At 52.6% G+C, this 22,168-nt stretch overlaps 2 protein-coding genes across 5 annotated transcripts; one reads left to right on the top strand and one right to left on the bottom strand.

Annotated features, from left to right (window-relative positions):
- The first annotated feature begins 158 nt into the window (after window positions 1-158).
- Six5 (SIX homeobox 5) lies at window positions 159-3,882 on the top strand. Its single transcript, XM_028856180.2, is given in 5 exon segments — window positions 159-326; window positions 329-992; window positions 1,779-2,581; window positions 2,690-3,165; window positions 3,167-3,882. Coding segments are annotated over 5 exon segments (2,172 nt in total). The 5' UTR covers window positions 159-211; the 3' UTR covers window positions 3,281-3,882.
- On the bottom strand, window positions 3,806-21,837 carry Meiosin (meiosis initiator). Of its 4 annotated transcripts, none has more exons than XM_037201804.1 (13): window positions 21,767-21,837; window positions 18,817-18,907; window positions 12,534-12,627; window positions 11,292-11,417; window positions 10,279-10,509; window positions 9,136-9,241; window positions 8,372-8,442; window positions 7,776-7,931; window positions 7,406-7,458; window positions 6,528-6,683; window positions 6,223-6,458; window positions 5,559-5,648; window positions 3,806-4,740 (listed from the first exon to the last, which is right to left on the bottom strand). In XM_037201804.1, the coding sequence occupies exons 1-13, from the start codon at window positions 21,835-21,837 to the stop codon at window positions 4,572-4,574; spliced, it is 1,650 nt and encodes a 549-aa protein (XP_037057699.1). In that variant the 3' UTR covers window positions 3,806-4,571. The 4 variants fall into 4 exon arrangements, with proteins under 4 accessions (XP_037057699.1, XP_037057701.1, XP_037057696.1 ...); XM_037201806.1 differs by having other exon boundaries at window positions 6,223-6,455; XM_037201801.1 differs by having other exon boundaries at window positions 6,223-6,683.
- Window positions 21,838-22,168: the final 331 nt, after the last annotated feature.

The following is a 22,168-nucleotide window of genomic DNA, read 5'->3' as shown; positions in this document are numbered from 1 at the left end:
AATCTTGACAGCCGGGAAGGGGGGCGGACACACAGACACAGGGACAGACCCGAGTGCAGAGCTGAGTCTAGCCTTTGGGCCAGGAGGGGGCCAGAAGACGGCGAGGGGACCGGGACGGGGAAGGGGGCCGAGGAGGGCTGGGCGGGGGAGGGGGCCGGGGAAGCCCGAAGGAGGCGGCAGAGGAGGGAGGAACTTCCCAAAGTTGCCAAACATGGCTACCTCGCCTGCAGAGCCGAGCGCGGGGCCGACGGCCGGGGGGGAGGCAGCGGCGGCGACCGAGGAGGAGGAGGAGGAAGCGCGCCAGCTTCTGCAGACTCTGCAGGCGGCCGAGGGGAGGCGGCGGCGGCGGCCGGGGCGGGCGAGGCGGCAGCGGCGGACTCCGGGTCCCCGAGCGGCCCGGGGTCTCCCCGCGAGACCGCGGCCGAGGCGCCCACGGGCCTCCGCTTCTCGCCCGAGCAGGTGGCGTGCGTGTGCGAGGCGCTGCTGCAGGCTGGCCACGCCGGTCGCTTGAGCCGCTTCCTGGGCGCGCTGCCCCCGGCCGAGCGCCTACGTGGCAGCGATCCGGTGCTGCGCGCGAGGGCCCTAGTGGCCTTCCAGCGGGGTGAATACGCCGAGCTCTACCGGCTCCTCGAGAGCCGCCCTTTCCCCGCCGCCCACCACGCCTTCCTGCAGGACCTCTACCTGCGCGCGCGCTACCACGAGGCCGAGCGGGCCCGCGGCCGTGCGCTGGGCGCGGTGGACAAATACCGGCTGCGCAAGAAGTTCCCTCTGCCCAAGACCATCTGGGATGGCGAGGAGACCGTCTACTGCTTCAAGGAGCGCTCGCGCGCGGCGCTCAAGGCCTGCTACCGCGGCAACCGCTATCCCACGCCAGACGAGAAGCGCCGCCTGGCCACGCTCACCGGCCTCTCGCTCACACAGGTCAGCAACTGGTTCAAGAACCGGCGACAGCGCGACCGGACTGGGACCGGCGGCGGAGCGCCCTGCAAAAGGTGAGGGGACCGGCCCTCTCCTCGGTTCCCGCTGCAGTCGAGTCTGCGCGCCTGACCCTTTGTGCCCCCCGGCGTTGGCGAGCTCACGGGCTGAGCCCAGACACCAGGCACAGCCTGGCTTCTCTGGGCATCGCTGCCCCGCGGGCAGAGGTTCTGAATGGCCGCTGTTTCCAGGTTGGGACTGCAGTGCAGGCGGCAGTAAGAAAAGTGTGTGTGTGTGTGTGTTGGGGGGAGGGTCCCCTTGGAGGGGCTGTGATAAGGGCAAGGGGGCCTTTGTCTAAGACACCGGGGGTGGGGACCTCTGCAACCTGGCCCCAGTGACTGTTACTTACGCCCACTCCCACGCCCCCTCCGGCCCCAACAGCGTGGTCTGTTGCCTGTCTTTGTTGTGAAACGTGAACCTTCTCCGGCTCCGGTTTCCCTTGTAACCCAAGCCCTTCCCCTCCCACCCCAGCGCCGGGCCTCTAGCTCTGGTCTCTGAAGCCCCGGGGGAGGGCACGGGAAGAACTGGAGTAAAGGCTGCCGCCTCGCTCTGCAGCCACGCGCCTGCTGACCCAGGGGACTTGGGGCAGCCTGGGTGCTCGGCTGCAGGCCAAGGCAACGGGAAAGCTTCCCTCCAGCTTGGCATTCCCGCCATGCTGTCAACCCCTGCAGGGTTTGTGGAGGCTCTGGGATTCGCGCGGATCCCCTGAAGGGCTCAAATAGTCAACAGGAGCTTGGGTTGCCACTGCCTCTGGGCCATGTGTGTAACCTTCAGGCCTGAGACTTCATCCTTTCTCCTGCCAGCGAGTCCGATGGGAACCCCACTACTGAGGATGAGTCCAGCGGAAGTCCCGAAGACCTGGAGAGGGGTGTGGCCCCCGTGGCTGCTGAGGGCGCCCCCCAGAGTTCTATCTTCCTAGCGGGGGCCACCCCTCCTGCGACGTGCCCCGCCTCCTCCTCTCTCCTGGTGAATGGGAGCTTCCTGGCAGCCAGCAGCCCCCCAGCAGTGCTCCTCAATGGCAGCCCAGTCATCATCAATAGCCTGGCCCTAGGAGAGGCCTCCAGCCTGGGGCCCCTGCTGCTCACAGGAGGAGGGGGTGCCCCTCCACCACAGCCCAGCCCCCAGGGAGCCAGTGAGGCCAAGACTTCCCTGGTCCTGGACCCTCAGACAGGAGAGGTTCGGTTGGAGGAGGCTCCGTCTGAGGCTCCCGAGACCAAAGGGGTCCAGGGGGCTGTTCCTGGGGCAGCTGGAGAGGAAGTCCCAGGGACCCTGCCCCAGGTAGTCCCCGGCCCCCCACCTGCCTCCACCTTCCCTCTGACCCCAGGAGCCGTTCCCTCTGTGGCTGCTCCTCAGGTTGTACCCCTCTCCCCCTCGTCTGGGTACCCAACAGGCCTGAGCCCCACTTCCCCACTGCTGAACTTGCCCCAGGTGGTGCCCACCTCCCAGGTGGTGACCCTGCCTCAGGCTGTGGGGCCGCTCCAGCTGTTGGCAGCTGGGCCAGGCAGCCCCGTGAAAGTGGCAGCTACACCGGGGCCTACCAACGTGCACCTGATAAACTCCGGTGTGGGAGTGACCGCCCTGCAGCTTCCCTCGGCCGCCACCCCAGGTACCCCTCCTGCTTTCTTCGGGCCGGTGGGCTGGGGGAGCAGGTGTCTTGCCCCTGGCACTTCTGCCCGACCTCCAGCATCTTGCCCTCGGTCTCCTCTCTCCACAGGAAACTTTCTCCTGGCCAACCCCGTGTCCGGCAGCCCCATCGTCACTGGGGTAGCTGTGCAGCAGGGCAAGATCATCCTCACTGCCACCTTTCCCACCAGCATGCTCGTCTCCCAGGTCCTTCCACCTGCCCCCAGCCTAGCCCTGCCCCTGAAGCAAGAGCCAGCCATCACAGTGTCTGAAGGAGCCCTCCCAGTGACCCCCGGCCCCGGCCTCCCAGAGGGTCACACTCTAGGGCCAATCTCTACTCAGCCACTGCCACCTGCTCCTGCTGTCACCTCTGCCACCGGCCTGCCTTTCTCCCCGGACTCCTCTGGCCTGCTGCCCGGCTTCCCAACACCCCTGCCCGAGGGTCTGATGCTGTCCCCTGCGGCTGTACCAGTCTGGCCAGCAGGGCTGGAACTGAGCGCAGGGGTAGAGGGGCTGGGGACACCGGCCACCCACACTGTGCTGAGACTGCCAGACCCAGACCCCCAGGGGGCTGCTCCTGGGGGCCACAGCAGGGACTGAGGTTGATGAGGGGCTAGAAGCTGAGGCCAAGGTCCTGACGCAGCTGCAGTCCGTGCCTGTGGAGGAGCCCTTGGAACTGTGACTGCCTGGACTCAGCCACCTCTCCTGACAATGGTGCTCAAGGTGCTCGGACAGGAGGAACCCTCAGTAGAGTGCAGTCTGAAGGTCCCACACTACAGCCCTCCACCCTGGACGAGCTGCAAGCCTTGGAGAAGCCAGAGAATCACCCCTGCCTGGGCACTGTCCTTTCCTGATGGGAAGTCTCTTGTTACAGCCCTCCCATGCTCTGCCTGCCCGGTGCATGGGGCACTAGGGGTCCTGACTCGGGCTTTGTCCTCCTCTACCTGGTACTAGTTGAGGAAGGCCCTGCCGAGTGGCTGATTTCCAGCCGGCACCCTCCCCATAACACTATTAATAGCCCCACTGATACCCAGTGTTCCCAGAACTGCCTGAATCCCAGGGAGAGGAGACCAGGGTGTGGCCCAGAGAGCCCCTTCCTGCTGAGGAGGGTCCAATGGGTGCACGGGGCCCTTCCTTACTTCCCTGGACTTGAGCCCCAGGATCCAGCCCCAGACCAAAGATTTCCCCGGCCCCTAGTTTTGTCTAGTTTGTATCGTAAATCTTTATTTTTCTAGGACATGTAATGCCTCCATTTCAATTAAAGTCAAGTTAACAGACAACAGAGCCATTGGGGTAAGGGTCATCTGCCAAACCACCGGCCCGAGAGAGAACTCGAGACAACCCCAAGCCTGAGGCTGTGGCTCACTTTTTTTGTTTGGGTTCTTTTTGAGATGGGGTCATATTCTGTAGCCCAGGCTGGCCTCAAATCCTATCTCCCTGCCTCAGCCTTCTGAAGGCTGGAATTATGAACACGGGTCACCACATCCCAAGACTGGATTCCTGAGGTAAAGGGGTTGAGTTCACACCTGTGGACTCTGGAGGGTTTTCAAAGTTCAGAAGCAAAGGGCTTTTGGATTTGATGTGTGGAAAGCCCACTCAGGGCCAAGGGATCCTGGACACAGCATTCTTTTTCTCCCTGCTCTTCAATAGGGTTCCACTTCATTTTAAGACAATTAATAGTCCATAAATAGAGCAGGGAAGGATGCATTGAAAACAAATGGCTGAAAGCTACAATTCTGGAAGCAGAGGGGAGCTCTGCAGGTCATCTGGGGCACCCATCCTCTAAGAACAGGTGGGAAGGGCTGTACACAAGGCAGAGAACAGCCTTGGGTCAGTAAATACACTTCTTCTCTGGTGCCAGGAGTTGGGGACTGGGCAGGGGATCCTTAGCAGTGGTTACTGAGGCCCGGAGGGAACAAACATTGGGGGACCTGGGAGCTAAGCAGATGGCAGACCCAGCAGGGGCTGTTCTCTTACTGGCCATGAAGGGAGAGCAGTGAAGCCAGGCCCAAAGACACCTGGGCCTTCTCAGCCAGCAGCTGGTAGAAGGGCTTAGGGGTCTCCCCATCCTCATCCTCACTGCTGGAGCTCTCCTGCTTCACAATGCGGTTGTGTTGGCGGCTGAACCTGCGTGCCTTGGTGCTGGGGACAGATGGAGGTTCCTCACTCTCGGCTCCTACCACTGACCAAACCTGGGCTTCAAGGAGCCAGAACTCTCTGATCCCATGGGGCCCGTCTCTCTTTGGGGCTCTAGGTTCTGATATCTAAATTGAACCCTGCCGGGTGCTCGCCACAGACATGGGGGTTGAAGTTGGTGGAAGGGACAGGGTTGAGGAAGGACGACTAAGACAAGAGAGGAGAGGCCAAGTGATGGGAAATAACTGAGGTGCTCTATGTGGCAAAGCAGAAATGGAGGCAGCAGGTCCAAGACCCAGCAAAGGTGACACTTCTCAGCTGCAGGTGACACTCTGTCACCTCCCAAGTCATGAAACTTGTGACCCAGGAGCCAGAGAGATACTCAGTGAGTAAGCACTTGCTCTGGGCCGTGAGTTTGAGTCACCAGTATCCACATAAAGAGCTGCGCCTGGCTGTGTGTGCCTGTGTCAAAGCCCTAGGAACAGAGACGGGCATATCCCAAAGGCTTGCTGTCCAGCCGTCCTGGCTGTAAAGGCCAGTTCCCCATTCAGTGGGAGGCCTTGCCTCAAGGCAACAAGGCAAAAGCAAGACAAAGATACCTGATGTCCTCCTGTTCTGGCCTCTGCATGCATGTGCATGTGTGCACATACCACACACGCATGTGCATGCACCATACATATACAAAGAAAAAGAATTTGTTTCACAAGTCCTCAGCCCAGCAAAGCCCCAACCTGTTAGTAAAGTCAGGAGGCTCTGAGGGAGGGATGAGGATCACAGGTCGGGGCCCATGGTTCCCCCCACGCCCTCTGGAAGGTACTTCTCACCAGTATGGTCTCCTTTCCTCCAGAGTCATTCTTCGCCACAGCTGAGCCAGCTCCTTGGTGGCAGCTGTGGATGCAGTCCCAGGACAGGCTCTGGGCAGGAAGGCAGAGGTTACAATGGTCACACCATGGTCCTTGGCCATCTTTCCTCTCCCACCAGCTTCCCAGTGCCCCATTACACCCTCCAGAGTAAGATGCAAGGAAGAAACACAGTGTCCCCCAAAGCATAAATGACCTGTGGCCACCACTTCACAGGCCCCCCCACCCCAAACCCGTTCTCCCAGCGAAACTCAGCCAACAGTGACAGGTCCAGGGCTGGCACCTGATCTATGTCCACCCCAAGGACATTTAGAGATGAGACTTCCAGGGCATCCGGCAGGACTGAGCCTGCACCTCCTGACGACAACCTGCCGCCACTGTAGCCCCGCATGCTGGAGATGACAGCTCAGGAGAGAGGGACAGGACTGCTTCAGCCCAGAACCAACCCCTCCTGGAGGCAGTTTTCTTGATGGTGACAGAAGCCAATTAATTTCCTTTTCTCTGATGTCTCAAGTTTGAGGTTGGGTCTGCTGCACAGGATGGGAAGGCACAGCAGTGGGGCCTCATGGTCTGGGGGTGCACATGGGGACGGTAACCTCTTTGTAAAAACCCAGGTGCCCTCACCCACCGGATGTACTGCTTCCGGTTCATCCTGCAGAACATGATGAAGCCATTAACACACTTTTTCTTCACCTGGCCAGGACAGGCTTTTCTGCTATCCTTGGGCTTCACAGGGCCCTGGCTTGCCTGGACCTTCTTGGTTTTCTTGCCAGCTACCAGCAGGCCAGAAGACCGTCGGGTAGGAGTCCATGTGTAGTCTCTGTCCTCATCACTGGGGGTCTGCAAGCCCTCACGGTTGGCCTGCTGCAGGACAGAAGACTGAGCAAGGGAGAAGACCCCCATCCTCCCTGGGTAGATGGCCACCCCACTCACCTCTTGTCCCCACAGGGACTCAGTGTCTGTGGACTCTGAACTGGAGCTGCAGCTAGACAGCACCTTGATGTTCTCACTCAGCGATAGGTAGCAGTGGTCCAGTGAGACTGAGGACTCGAAGTTAGGAGGGCCTGTGGGGCCCTCAGAGGGTGTGTCCTGGACCAGATGAGGAAGACACTCACTGACTACAGGACATGCAGGGCATTAGAAACAGCACAGGTTAGAGAGACACCTTGCCTGTTTCCATGCCCCTGGAAACTCAGGAACCTTGACTCAAAGGTCCCAAGCAGGGGCCTCATGCCATCAATTCACACATGAGGAAACGGGGACTAGAACAGGGACACAGGTGCCCCTCCCAGCCAAGCGGCCTCAGCACCAGTTCTCCCTCCCTCCTACTCCCTCCTGTGGCTGAGCTGGAGGCAAAAAACAAAACCTGATGACACCAATGGAGTCTTTCTTCATGAGTCCAGGTACCATGTGATGTGACTACCCACTGGAGTAAACTCCATGCTCAGGGAATTGAGACTTATTTGACCAGATAAATTGGTACACTCCTGTAATCCAAGCTCTCTCAAGGCTGAGGCAGGAAGATAGAATTTGAGGCCAGTCTGAGACCCAAGAGACCCTATGTCAAACACAGGGACACCTTAAACACGTACACACTAAGCATGCGGCTCCTCCGTGAGTGGCAAACCACTGAGGTAAAAGAAGTGCCCTGTCCCCACCCTGCTGGGGGGTAGCTACGATCTTAGGCAGGCCTTTCCCAGGCCCTCTTGGGCAGCAGTGAGCTAAAGGCGGGTCTCGGTGAGGACAGACTTGGTAACTGGGAAGGATGGAGGTGTGGGATGCTCAGTAAGGGAGTCAAGCCAAGAACTTACCTTCTCTTGGGGACCCTCCAGTTCACAGGCAGCAGCTGAAGACTCCAAGAGACCTGTGAGCAGAGCACTGGCAGGACTAGGCGCCTTTCTTACAGCACCCCTGGCTAGCCCCAGTCCCCTCCCATGACTTTCTCCCCTTTGGGATTTCCTAGCCCATGACCCAGTCTCACTCACAGGCCAACTGTGAGTGTGGCAACTTTTTGGAGCCTCCCCTCTACTACATGGCCTAGTGGCCCCTATGTTGGGAGGAACTATGGGCCCCTCAAGACCCTCTGCACATCCACTGGGCCTAGCTAAGGCCCAATACGTGGTGGGTGGGTGTCCTCATGTTTTATGAATGAATAAAGCTCCTTCCACTCTGGCAGCCCACCTTCAGTCAGAAAGTAGGTTCCGTCCTCCAGGATATGATCTGGCAGGATTTTGCTTGGGGAGCTGAAGAGGGAAGAGCTGAGTCCTAAGATCTCACTCAGGTAGTTCGTCACATGCCAGGTATTGATCTGGGAAGACCCCGCGGCCAGTGGGCTCCCTGAAAGGATCATGGTACTTAGGACTGTGGTCAAGCGCCAGTGCAGCAGCATTCTTTGAAGGGATAGTGTCAGACACTGGGGAAAGAGACTGCCATTCAGAGTCATGGTGGTTTAGGAAACTAAGAGGCACACTGCCTGGCAATATATCATCAAAAAAAAGGAAAGATCACACATTACAGTGTGCCAGAGCCAGCGGACTGACTGCAGTGAGCCATAGCTCTGTAGTCAAAAGGCTCTGTAGTGGCCAGCTTATGAAAATAGGGATTGATTAGCAATGTCTGGCACAGCAACCAGGGGCAGAGTGATGACAGACAGTATGTTTGCCATCCCTGTGCTTAGCAGTTCCCCAACCTTCTTCCTGCTTTTCTTTGCCATAGAAACCCTCTGGAGAGGAAGGTTCAGAAGGCTCACAGCCTACAAGAAGAGGAGTTGTAATCACCGTTGGGGCTGTCCTCTGAGGTCCACGCAGGAAGCCAGGGGTCAGTGTCTGGGGCTCCTTTGTCTGCCTCACTGGAAGTGCAAAAGAATAACTTCTGCCTGTGAGAGTTGGAATCAGAGGAGGACACAGAGCCCTGGGCTGAACTCAGCTGTGACTTGTAGAGTTCACATGGCCAACTCTACGCAATCCCAGGGAAATTAATCAGCTGGGGCTTCTACCCTCAAGGTGCTTCAAGTCTTGTGAGGAAAAATGAGATGCTGACAACAGAGGGGACCCCGTGGCGGAGTGTTCCAGGGAAGACCAGAGGGCACATAGGAGAGGGTGGTTTCCCAGGTAAATCAGAGAGGCAGATGCTCCAAGTATAGGGACCAGCGCAGCAAGCTCAGAGCAGGCAGTGTGGGGACTGGAGAACATTTGTGCTGCTCAGTGGAAGGTTGGTGGTAACGGCAAGAGGCTGATATGGTGAGACAGGCCACATTCTCCAATGCCAAGGAAGAGGTTTGGGCTCTACCTTGGGGCAGACCCACTGATGTGGTCAAGGTCTGTAGTAGAGAAGCACTCAGTGGATGAGAACAGGCTGGGAGGGGGAGAGAGGCAAGGGAGATCAGCAGGTGACAATCCAGACCTTCATGGGAGCTGGCATCAGCCAGCATGCAGCTGGGCCCAGGGTGCCATTCAGGGAGCTCTGGCAGAGAATGTAAAGTCATTTATCACATTCCACAGATACCTCAGCCCCAGCCACTGACACCCTGGGGTTTCCTTACCTGAGACAGGGCTGTGCCCTGGTGAGGAAATAGGACCTCTGAACCCTGCTCTGAGCCTTGATGTCAATGTCAGGCTCACCATCCTGGGTCCCTGCACCATGATCACCTAGGAAGGGGTATCAGAATAAGGTGATTATGGCTGTATACGGGCCAGATTCCAGGGCCCCAAGACAGGGGAAGGAGAGGGACCAGACTCTACCACCAGCCTTCCTCCTCCCATACCCAAACCAGAACCTTAGGCTGTGGTGCCCAAGTCACCACAGCACTGACTCACACCTCTATCAGAAGCTGCACTGAGGATCACATCCCTACCATGGAATCACAACACCATGACAACAGTGATGGCACACAAGTGTGGCTGTCCCTGCCCTGTCCCTGCAAGTCTTTGTACTGAAGCACAATGCATTATACAAATGGGCTAGCCCAGTCACTGCCATGTGAATGGCATGTCTAGCCTCATATAGTAGCAGGAAGATGATGCCTCCTCTGGGACCAGGGCATTCTAGCACCCCAGCAAGTCTGGGTGGCCTGGGAAATGTGGGGAATTCTGTCACTGGACTGAGAATTTGGTCACTACTGTGTCACAAGCACCAACAAATTATGGCCTGACCTAGAGGAGGTACATGAACAATGGGGGAGCATGATGGAGAATTGGGCACTCTGAGGACTCAGAGCTAGTGCCAGGCCAAGGCTTGCATTCCTGTCTGCTTTTCTGTCCTTTTTAGGTATTTCCATCCCTTCTCCCCTCTGGTACAGTGACAGGGCCAAGGGACAGTCTGGCTTCTTCAGAGAAGCCCAGTAGGCATATGCTCCTCCATCACCAGATCTGAGACTTGAAGCTTAACACAAGGTGACCCTGATCTTGTCCCTCCCTTACAGAGCCCTACACAAGAAAGGAAAGCTGTGGGTGAAAGCCCCATGATAAGAGAGGCAGTGTCATCCCATTCAGTGACGTATGCCTTGTTGCTAGGACTGTCCAAGGCAAAATCTGTGAAAGAGCTCACAAACACACACACACACACACACACACACACACACACACACACACACACACACACGTACACACACACACGTACACACACACACACACGTACACACACATACAAATAAAATAGTAAGTTCCCACTGAGGAAAGGCACCAACTTGTGATGTCATGGGCAACAATGTTCTGAGCCATGTCCAGGAACACCAGCTGGGCCCCTCCTCCATCACCTTCCAACAGGGACGGTGCAGTTGTAGGGTGAGTGCCAGGGCTGAGATCTCTTGGGTAAGTGGCACCGTTTTCTTCCTTCTGACCTGGGTGTGCAGTGACCAGATTTTCAGACTGGTCCAGAGCCAGAGAGTGGCGAGGCTTCTGGGGCCAGGTTGGGCGCTCTGAGAGAACAGACAGAGTCAGGGGGCATGGTGGGGTCACTAGGATCCTTAGAATTTGGCTCAGGGAAGGAACTCTTCTGCTCTGGGCCGTCTCATTCCAGAGCATTGCCTGGCCTGGCCACTCACCAGCACCCCAGGTGTGCCCAGCTCCTCAAGCAGAGCTCACTGAGCCAACTCGGTCTGCATAACTCTGAGCTCTAACAGCATGATGCACAGTTGGTGTGACATTCCACACCAGGCCAATGATGCCAGCTTTCTATGTGTATGGTACACACTTAGGAAGTTTCTAAGCACCTAAAGTAATTCCAATGTGCAGCCATGTCTAGAAACTAGTGATCAGGTAGGCCATAGTCCCATTTCACAGGCTTTGACATTGAGGTCCTTTAAGGGTTTGGGAAGTGAGGGTATGGTGAGGCTGGGCTAGAGCCAGGACTCTTGGCCACTACAATTGGACCTTCCTACCATCCCGCCTCCCCTGTGCCCTACCTCAAGGACAATAAATGATGACAGCAGCATCCTCCTTGGGCCTTGCCAGTGCTTCTGCTATTAAGCACTGCTTGGCAGTGTCTGCTCAGGCTTTTTCTATAACCTTGAGAGGGCCTGGACTGGTGCCTGTCCCAATGAGGAAGAAATGAAGGCCCAGAGGAGAGCACGCCACCCTAGGCCTCAGCCTCCCATTGGAAGGTCTGGGAGTGGCCTCAGGCATAGCCTGGCAGGGCCTCACCCAGTGTGTCCCTACAGGGACAGCAGCTCCCTGTCCTGCCTCCAGAGACCACATGTACCTGACACTCGGGTGAACTTCTTCTTTCGAGGTCTCGAGCAGGTTCCCCAAAAGTGTGATTTCTGAGAGCTGGAGGGGGTGGAGCTTCTCCTCCAGGTTGGGCCGGCAGATGGGTTCCGACCCAGCCCTGGGAGTGGAGAAGGGGGCAAATCAGAGCCCATTCTGTCCTGCACATCCTTCTCCTCCCAGACAAGGTTTTCCAACCCTTGGAAAGAGGTGGGAAGGTTTTCAGGCAGACTTTACAAACAAAAAAAAATTGAGATCTATGGTGACACAGCCAAGAGGTCATAGGACAGGGCAGGAAAGCATAGGAACATAAATGTGTCATCCCAGCACATATGAAGCTAAGGCAGAAGGGTTATTGCAAGTTTGAGGCCAGTCTGGGCTATACAGCAAGACTCTGTCTCAAAAACAAATAAACAAAACATCATCAACCAAAAAAAGAAAGAAACAAAGAAAAGAAAAAAGAAACAAAAGCAAATTAATCTGAGCAGGATGTTCCCTGGCTCAATCTTCTAATACTTCTCATCTCTACCCCTCTGCTCTGCCCTACAGACCTCATCCCCTTGCTCTAGCCTCTGTGCCCCCAGCCTCTTCTCCCTGCCCAAGTGTTTCACACCAGCCACTGTATGGTGCCGAGAGCTGTGTGCTGCAGCCACCATGTTGCTTCTTTGTATTAACCCATTTGACTCCCGTCACACACACAGGAGGGAAGTGCTGATTTGTTCCCAATTTATAGGTTGCAGGACTGAATCCCAGAGAGGCTATGATCACAGTAGAGTCTAAATCAGAACTGGCTGGGAAAAGGGCATGCATCAACCCACTCAGTGCCGTATCACATCTGCTGCCTGTCCCTAAACATTCTACATTTCCTCACGCCCACATGCTCTTGGTCAGAGTGGTTCTGCAGTTTGGCAGGATTCCCTTGTACTGTCCTTGAAGGCCAAGCTCTTAGGCTTCCTCCTCCAAGCTCCAAAACACAGTGTCCATGTTTTGCTTTGTTTCCTTAAGACTGGGTCTTGCTCTGTAGGTTAGGCTGGGCTGGAACTCACTGTGTAGCCTAGGCTGGCTGCTGGAGTAACAGGTGTGAGCCATCACATCTGGCTCTCCTACAGCACCTTGCTTACCTCTCTGATGCAGTCACCTTCCCAGGAAAGGGGAGGTGGCCAATTGGTTTCCCTGAGGCCAGGAAAAGGTGTGGTGTAGAGGCATTGGAGGTGGAACTGCTCACCCACAAACCCACCTCTGTTGTTGTGGAGCTTGAGCAATGCCTTGGCCACATCAATGCTTCTCTGGAGGTACTGGATGTAGTGCAGGACACGTAGCAGGATCTCCTTCTGCAGAGACAGGGTGGAGAGTGGGGCACACCACCCACCTGTCCTCTCAGCTCCACAAGAGGCAGAGGTAGCAGGATCATGAGTTGGAAGCTGGCCTAGGATACGTTCTGTAAGACCCTGACTTGTATAAGGGTCAGGGCCCAGGACATTGGAGACTCCTGGGGAACAGAGACAGGAAGTGCCGCACACCCTACCCTCCACATAATACCACACTCAGGCAGGAAGAAGAGGCTGGGGGCATAGAGGCTAGAAGCAGCCTTATTGGCAGAGCTTCACCTACTCTGCTGTATAGTCCCTAGCCTTTCCTAGAGAGCCAGCTGAAGACTGAGGCTGAACACTAATCTGGTTTGGAAACCTCAGGAGGCAGGGCTGGAATCTGACCAGGGCAGTCAGCCTCCTGGTTCCAGTCACTGGCACATACTGCTCAGCTTCTGGCACCAGGCCCTTTGCTTATACTCACTTCCCTGTCTGGCCCTCCTTTTCTCCCATCAGGCCCCTCACCTGCCTGCTCCCCCTCTGAACTTCAGCATGGCCCCCTTCTCTTCTGACCATCTGCCCAGGCTGGGTCAGCTTCCCACCTCCCAGCACTCTGTAACAGCCTGGACTTCTTTCGACCTCCACTGCAGCCACACTGCTTTCTGTTATCTGCTGCCATGTTCTTCTCTCCCTTTGACCTTGAGCTAGCTGAGGCAAGATCTTAGCTAACTTATTTCCATACTCTAAAGGCAGAGAGTGGTGAGGTGGCTCAGCCAGGGGCTTTTAGAGAAGGAGATTTCCCCATCAGGGTGCTTCTGGTCAGTGGGCAGACACCACCTGCCTACCACAGCCACTAAATACCTCCTGAGCTGCTACAGGAAACCCCAAACTAAAAAACAATACAAAAATCATTCCAAACATGCTGGAACACTCCTATAATCCCAGTACTCAGGAAGCTGAGACAGGAGGACTGCAAATTCCAGGACAGTACAGACTACACAGCAAGAGCCCACAGAAAGAGAGACAGAGGGACAAGAAAAGGACTGAGAGAATATCTCCTGCCACCCTTCTACACACCTACACACACACACACACACACACACACACACACACACACACACACACACACACAATTTTAAAAAGGCTTAGTCCATGTTTGAATGAGATTGCCTTTGAGGGGGATCTCAAGGGATTCAAAGAGAGTGCACTTGGGAGGCAGATCTTTGAGTTCGAGTCCAGCCTGCTCTACACAGCAAGTTCCAGGACAGCCAGGGCTACACAGTGAAACCCTATTTCAAAAAACCAAAAAGAAAGGAAAGAAAAAGAAAGAGCAAAAAGCTGTGAGCGGAGCACTGAGCAGGCCCCTGCTTAGATTGGCATGTCATACACCAGGCTTGGAACGGGTTACACTGAAACCTTTGTAGCTGTGAGATGTACACAAATGCTCCACGCAAAGATGGTTCAACTCCATCCCTCATTTCAAGATAGAAGGCTGTTTCTGTTTTCTTGTTTTGTTTTTGAGAAAGGGTCTTACTGTGTACCTCAGGCTGGTCTCAAACTGGTAATCCTCCTGCTTCAGCCTCCCGAATTATAGGCATGGGCTTCATACCCAGCTAGAAGACTCAGTCTTGGTGCTTTAGGAACATGACCTGGTAGCTACAACCAGAAGGTGAGACCTCAGGGACCATCTCAAGTTATAATAGGTCTTAAAACTGTCACAACAGAGAACTCATTCAACAAACATCGGTTGAACATTGAGTGACTGAATAACTGAAGGCACTTTAGGATGATGTATTCTCACTCATTCTCATTCTCTCTCCCTGCCCCCCAACCTATCTCCCTCTCTCTCCTTCCCTCCCCCACCCCTGGGTATTTCTGGACAATCTGTTCCTTCAAGAATTTCTTCCTTTAAAAAAAAAAACCCACATAGTTTTTGTTGTTGTGTTGTTCTGTTTTGCTTTTAAACAGGATCTCACTATGTAGCTCTGGCTGTCTATGTAGACCAGGTTAGCCTTGAACTCATAGTGATCCACCTGCCTCTATCTTTGAATGCTGGGATTAAAGGTGCATACCACTATGCCCAGCCTTCTTCATGAATTTCTTAAACCAAAGAGTAAGCATGTCCAGGGGCTGGAGACTTGGTTCAGCAGTTAAGAGCATTTGCTGTTCTTGCAGAGGACCTGGGTTTGGTTCCCAGCACTGATACGGGGGCTCACAACTCCCTATAACTCTTATTCCAGGTGATCTAACACCCTCTTCTGACCTTCACAGGCACCAGGCATTCTTGTGATGCACACACATGCATTCAGGAAAAACATTCATACATATAAAATAGAATGAATAGACACAAAAAAGTTTTTTTAAAGTGAGCATGTTGCCAGGTGTGGAGGCCCACATCTTTAATCCCAGCACTCAGGAAGCAGAGGCAAGCAGATCTCTGAGTTCTAGGCCAGCCTGGTCTACAAACAGAGTTCCAGGACAGCCAGGGCTACACATAGAAATCTTGTTCCAACATCACGCCCAAAAAATGAGCATGTCCATACATCTCTCACAGCCTTGGTAGATGTGGTGGCACAGGCCTATAATCATAACACCAGAAGCTGAGTATTGCCATTAGTTTGAGGACACTCTGGGTTATAAAGCAAGTACCAAGCCAAGCAGGACTACATAGCAAAGTGCAAAAAGAAGGTAGGCCTGTGAGATGGCTTAGCAGGGAAAGGCACCACCTGCCACTAAGCTTGACATCCTGTGTTCAGTCCCATGAGCCCACATGAGAAAACTGACACCCTCTGACTTGTTTGTTTACCCTCGCCAGCCCATTCAGCTGACTTCTCTACCACATATCCTCTCCTGTGCTCAGGAGCCCTTGCCCCTCCACACTCTGTTTGGCCCCCTGGCCCACATACACTCTGCTTTCCAATCAGTGCTCAGGCTTTTGGGTCAGTCCATCTTACTGGAGGAAGTTGTCCACCTGATCATGGACAATTGTATCATGACATTTGTACCAAATAAATAATTTAAAACTTTAGTTTTTAAAGAAGGAGACATGTTTAAGATACTCAACATTCAGGGTCTGATTCCAGGAATTCACAGTAAATTGGAAGCAACAGTTATCAATCATGCTCTAGGGTGGATGCTAGAAAGAGAGTCATCCTTTGGAGCCCTTGCCCTGGCAGACATGAGGGAACAGGGCCGGCAAGATAGCTCAGTGGGTGAAGGTGCTTGCCACTGTGCACATGTACTACTTCCAGTCAGTAACTAAATATGAGTGTGAGTGTGAGTGTGTGTGTGTGTGTGTGTGTGTGTGTGTGCTTTTTTTTTTTAAAAATGAGGGAACAATCACTGTGATAAGGACTTTGGTGGCCATATGGAAAGGCTACAGTTTCATTCAGGACAGGAGGCAATCAATCAGCCAGAGCAGCGTGGATGAATACCTCAGACATAAGGACAGCACATTCATGGCCACACAATCAGGTGGACAACTTCCTCCAGTAAGATGGACTGACCCCAAAGCCTGAGCACTGATTGGAAAGCAGAGTGTATGTGGGCCAGGGGGCCAGGAGGGAACCCAAACAGAGTGTGGAGGGGCAAGGGCTCCTGAGCACAGGAGAGGATATGTGGTAGAGAAGTCAGCTGAATGGGCTGGCGAGGGTAAACGAACAAGTCAGAGGGTGACAGTACTTGCTGTACGGGCCTGAGAACCTGAGCTCCAGTCCCAGATCCCGCCGTACAGGAGAGAACTGACTCCTGAAATTTGTCCTCTGACCTCTATAAATATGCCAAGACATGTGTGCCCCCCACTTTCTCTTCATACACACAGTAAGAATTTTTTTTTTTTTTTTTTTTAACACAGAGAGGTAGGCCAGGAGTGGTGGCGCACGCCTTTAATCCCAGCACTCAAGAGGCAGAGGCAGGTGGATCTGAGTTTATGGCCAGCCTGTCTACAGAGCAAGTTCCAGGTCAGCCAGGGCTACACAGAAAAACCCCATCTTCAAAAACCAAAAAACAAACAAACAAACAAAACAGAAGTAGAAGGAAACCAGGCCTGATGATACAGGCCCATAATCCTAGCCACTCAAGAGGTAGAGGCAAAGGATTCCAAGTTTAGGCCAGCCAAGACTACAGAGCGAGTTCAAGGCCAGCCTGGCAGCTTAGCGAGACCTTGTCTCAGGAATAAGTATAGTTCAGTGAAGAGTATTGATCTAGTATGCACAAGGCTCTGGGTTCAATGCTTGGTACCACAGATACATTAATTATTTAAATAAATAGAGGGCTGAGTATGGCTTGGTAGCAGAATCCTTGCAAAGCATGTATGAAGCCTCCTATTACCTAAAAAAAGAGGCGGGGAACTAGATCAAGAAAGTTAAGTCATCATATAAAAGCTCTAGTTCATCTTCTGGAGGACCCAGGTTCTATTCCAAGCACCCAAGGTTGGCTCACAACCACCTCCAGGGGATCTAACGCCCTCTTCTGTTACAGTCACACGTGTAGGGAAAATACCCATACACATTTAAAAAAAATTAAAAATTAATTTAGAGATTTAAAAAAGTAGACAGCATTAGAGAAAATTCCAAAGGAGGTGGACATTTCGTCAGTTATAAAATGCTAGACTCATTCCTTGAGGGCAGGAACTGTGTCCGTCTCTTCCCTGGCTTCCCAGAAACCTGTGACAGTACCTATAACATCAAATATGCAAATACTTGAGGACATCAGAAAATTCCTCCATAGTCACATCCCAGTCCCAAAGGTGGCCACATCCTAGTCCTGTGCCTGTGAATAGGTTGTCTTATAGGGCAAGGAGAATTTACAGATGTCACTGAGTTAAGAATCTGGAGATGGAGAGATTACTTGAGATTACCCACATGAGCCTGGTACAGTTATGAGGATCTTTGTAAGAGGGAGGCAGGAGGGTCAAAAGTGGAGAAACCAGAGGACCCTGAAGAGACTTTGTTGATGGTTTGCAAGGAGTGTGAGGCCTTTGCAAGTTGCCAAAGGAAAAGATAATGCATTCCCTCAAGTCTCTCTCTCTGAACCCAGGGCCTGTGTGTCCAAGGCAAGTGCTCTACCACTGAGCTACTATCTCCAGTCCTCTGTTTACATTTGTATTTTGAAATAAGGTCTCAGTAAGCTACCCATGCTGTTGTGAACTCACTCTGTAGCCCAGACAGACCTTGAACTTGCAGTTTTCTTGCCTCAGCCTCCCAGGTGCTAGAATAAAAGGCATGTACAACTAGGCCACACTTTTTGTCTTCCCTCTGCACCTCACCTCCACCCCCAAAGATGAAATCTAGAACCTTGCACTTGACAGGCAAGAGCTCTGTTGTTAAACTACAGGCCAGGACATTATTTTTGTCTTGCAGTATTGCTTAGGAACAGAAGTTATCTGTCCTTTGTTTTTGTTTGTTTTTTAAAGACAGGTTCTCTGTGTAACAGCCCTAGATGTCACTTTGTAGTTCAGGTTGGCCTTAACTCTGCCTCCTGAGTGCTGGGATTCAAAGCATGGGCCACCAGGCCTGGCTTACTCTTTCCTTCTTTTAACAACTGAAAAACTGCAGCTGAGAAAGAATGAGGAGTCTCGGGCAGCAGCTGTGAGGCTGGAGGGCTCCTGTTCTTTGTGTGACCTCTGCCTCTACTTTTCCACTCCCAGTTCCCTTTGCCTCTTTCTCTGTGTGAGTGTGCACGTTCACGTGGGTGCCCGTGTGCACATACATGTAGAGGTTGGATGCCATCTTCAGTGTCATTCCTCAGGGGCTGTCCACTGTGGGCTTTTTCTTTTTCTTCCTTCCTTCCTTCCTTTCTTTCTTTCTTTTTTTTTTTTTTTTTTGGAAACAGGATCTCTCAATGTGACCTGAGCTCAATTGACCAATACAAGCACGCACTAAGACACCTCATTATACATGGTTTTCTGTGGGTTCTGGGACTGGAGCTCAGGTTCTCATGCTTGGGTAACAAGTGCTGACTGAGCTGTCTCCAGCCCCTGCTCCACCTACCCCACCTCTTACCCTGAAAGACTTCCATGGGTATAGCCCAGTGGTACAGCACGTGTTGACCTTGGGTAAGGAACTGGCTTCTAAAGAATCCCTAGTGAGATCATGAACTCCCAGAAATTCCTGCTCAGAGCAAGACCACCCCTGTTTCAAGTCCATCACCGAGAGGCCCCACTTCCTGCTCTGACACCCGTCCTCCCGCCTGCCTCCTCTCCAGTCCCCACACCTTGGTGTGCTTCTTGTTTCTGGTTTTCATGGTCACAGGGATCAGCAAGGCCAGCTCTCGAAGCTTGTTTGTGTGGTTCTTCTTATCCTTCCTGTTTGGGGATGAGGGCCAATTTTGATTAAGACATCTAAAATTAAACGTAGCTTTTGGGGACAAAATGATATGACCATACTGCCTCAGCCTCTCAAGTGCTAAAATTACAGGCATGAGCCACCACATCTAGCTTTAAAGGTTTGCCACCTACCCCCAAACCTTTGGTCTCAAGTCAAGGCTGTCCTCTACCCCCATTTTAGGACACCCAAGACAGAGTCTCAGACATGATCAGAACGTATCATTTTCCTTTATCCCTTAGACCAATAGGTCCCCCAATCTTACACATCCTCCCACTCTGATTTTGTTAAATCCGTAATCTTTGAATGACCATCTTCACACCCTCACAAGACTCCCTCCTCCACCTATAGCTTCTGAGGCAGCAGGAGCTTTTCTGAAACACAAATCTGACTTTGTCACCCCCTTGTTTCACACCCTCAAGGTCATGCCATTCCTAAGGAGCATTTGGAGGTTTTGTTGTTGTTGTTGTTGTTTTGAGATAAGGTCTTGCTATGTAGCCCAGGAGGGACTCAAACTCAGCAGGCCCCTGCTTTAGTCTCCCGAATATTGGGATTACAAGTGTGCACTACAAGCTGCTGTGTGGCTCACAGTACCCTACCTTTTCTGGCCCCGCTGGCCACTCTGGTCCTAGCATTACTTTGGCTCTTTCATACTGACTGACCTCACTGCACTGGGTGGGTGAGCTCAGTGTCCCTGCAGTCCACCACTGTGTCCCTGGCACAAGCCCTGGGCTCTCATCATCTGAAAACTCAACGTGTGCTTGCTAAAGGACTCAATACAGGCATGAAAGGAGTTGACTTGTGGCAGCGTCCAGGGCCTAATCCCCAACTGCATAATTCATGAGACACCCACGACAGAGCATGCACAGCACCACTCCTCCCCCACCGAGTAGAGCCAGCTTCCTCTCCCAAATTACACAGCACCCCACTGCCCCGGGGCTCCTGTGGGTGCTCTACACCTGCACTGTCACCAGTTCTCACACTGTTCTCAGGACCTTCAGTTGCCAGCTCTTGTGCCCTGCTCCCCCCAGATGGCTGTGCCCCATCCACACCAAAACAATCCTCAGGCTGGCTCTGATGGAAGTACAGGAGAGGTGCTGCTTGGTTGTAGGTCCACCGAGCCATCTTCCTGACCTTATCTGTTTATTTCCTTGCACAGTCTGCACCTGTAAATCCCAGCACTTGAGAATGTGCAGCAGGAGGACTGTTATGAATTTGAGGCCAACCCAGGATAGAGCTAAATCTTATCTTAAAAAAAAAAAAAACTGAAAAGAGAGGGCACAATCATTTCTCAGAATGATGGGAGTAAGGGATGATAGATAATGGGGCACATAGATTATTGAATGACTTGTTGATAATTGCTGTTTTTGCTTAACCAACATCCCATCCCCCCTTCCCTGGTAATAGCACCTCAGTTGTCCTTTGGGCAACTTCTCTACTCTCTGTTCATGTTTCAGAGAGGCTAACCCTCTTTTCCCCTTTGAAAGGGAGTGCAGAACCAAGGTCCATCTAAGAAGTTACCAGGACTTACTCAGTGAGTCTTGAAAAGAGGCTCTGTGGAGTGATCAAGCAGGCAGGATGTGGACCTGAGCAGCTAGGAGTCATCGTGCCCTCCCCTAGGGAGAGTCTGCTTGATAAGAAAGATGGAGCCAAGGAAGCACCACTCAACCCTTGCCTGGGACCAGCCAGGCCCTGGTACCCCTGAATTTTTGTTTCAATGATCCAGCAAATGCCCTTTTATGCCTAAGCTAGTTTTAGCTAGGTTTCTACCCACTGCAACCAAGAGTCTTTATTATTATAAAGATCCCTCATCTAGAAAGGGGGAAACAAGAGCCTAAACTGTTGATGACTAAGATTCCAGGAAGCAATGGGCTGCAGGATACACAATTCTTCATTTTCCTCATGGTGCTCCTTCTGAGCATAGTGCCTACATAGAGGACCAGAGCAAAGGAGGTGCTTAACTGTGATGTTAATGAATGAGGAGGGCTGGATGAACATCCATTAAGGGGAAGACAGTACAGGGCAAGATGAACTCCAACTGTTCTTAATTTGTCCAAACTGGAAGGATGGACAGGGAGTCCAATCCAACCCTCAATCTGCTATATGAACCCCCTTTTCAGATTCCTGCAGCTGAGGATATAGTTCAGTGGTAGAGGGTTGCCTATCATGCATGTGGCCCTGAAGGCCATTTCAGTATTCCCCCTCACCCCCAGCACCCAAAAGACTCCTAACATTGGTAAGTGTTTGATGGGTGGATGTATAAATGTGTGAATAAAAGAATGGAAGAAAGAACATTTAAGAACCTCAGAATTAGAGGGACTGGAGAGATGGCTCAGCAATTAAGAGCACTTGGGCTCTTACAGAGAATCCAGGTTGCAATCCCAGCACCCACAAAATGGCTCACAACTCTTTGTAATGCCAGTTCTAGGGAGATCTGGTGCCCTCTCCTGGCCTCCACAGGCACTGCATGCACAAAACAAAGCAAAATCTAAAAAAGAAAGAAAAGAGTGTTGGAATGGGAGCTGTGTGGATGTAGTATAGTGATTTTTAAAAGTTCCTTATCACCTCACACCATAAAGTCCTGGGTTCACACCCAGCACTGGAAAAACAAACAAACAAACAAAACCCCAAGAATATCAAAGCCTGAAATCACCTCAGAACCCTCTCTGGGAAAAGGCAGGAATATTCCCTCTGCTTCTTTGTCAGGTGGTTGTAACGGTTATTAGATACAAAGGACCAAACAATCCGGAAACAGTAAGTGTTTAGTAACATTGTGTTGTTACTATTATTCTATTCAGTCACAGTGGCTGAGACTGTCCTGGAGAGCGGAGAAGCATTACCTGTCAGTAGGACTCAAAGAACTAGCTCTGAGCTCATCAGGGAAACACAAGTATCTGCCGGAACCCAACATCTGCACAGAGGGAAACAAATTATTAGTGACCTTCGGGACTCCAGAATGAATGGGACAAATAATGTACACCCTTCCCCACCCCCATGGTGCATCTTAAAGCACTCAGAGATCCTAAAATAGGACATAACTATGGGCACAGGAATCTAAATTAAAACCCTAAACTAAATAGAGGATCACAAATTCCAAATGGTAAACTTAAGCTCCTAAAATTTGGATCTAAAACTAAAACCAGCAAATTCCCAGACATTGATCTCAGAATTTAGACATCAATAATGGGATGCCAAAGGCTGAAATACAAACCGTCTAGCCTGAAAACTGTGGCTTGAGACCT

This window comes from Peromyscus leucopus, chromosome 1 (genome assembly GCF_004664715.2).
Source record: "Peromyscus leucopus breed LL Stock chromosome 1, UCI_PerLeu_2.1, whole genome shotgun sequence".
Classification (NCBI taxonomy): Eukaryota; Metazoa; Chordata; class Mammalia; order Rodentia; family Cricetidae; genus Peromyscus; species Peromyscus leucopus.
Note: the sequence above shows the minus strand (reverse complement) of the source record. Positions and strands in the feature narration are given on the sequence as shown.

Excerpts from the sequence above, each read along its gene's own strand:
- Meiosin (XM_037201801.1), bottom strand. The coding sequence starts at position 21,837 with ATGTTGGGTTCCGGCAGATACTTGTGTTTCCCTGATGAGCTCAGAGCT. Across the intron at positions 9,242-10,278 it reads TGTTGCCCATGACATCACAA|GTGATCATGGTGCAGGGACC; the intron begins GTTGGTGCCTTT and ends ACCCCTTCCTAG. Across the intron at positions 5,649-6,222 it reads AACCGGAAGCAGTACATCCG|AGCCTGTCCTGGGACTGCAT; the intron begins GTGGGTGAGGGC and ends CTTCCTGCCCAG.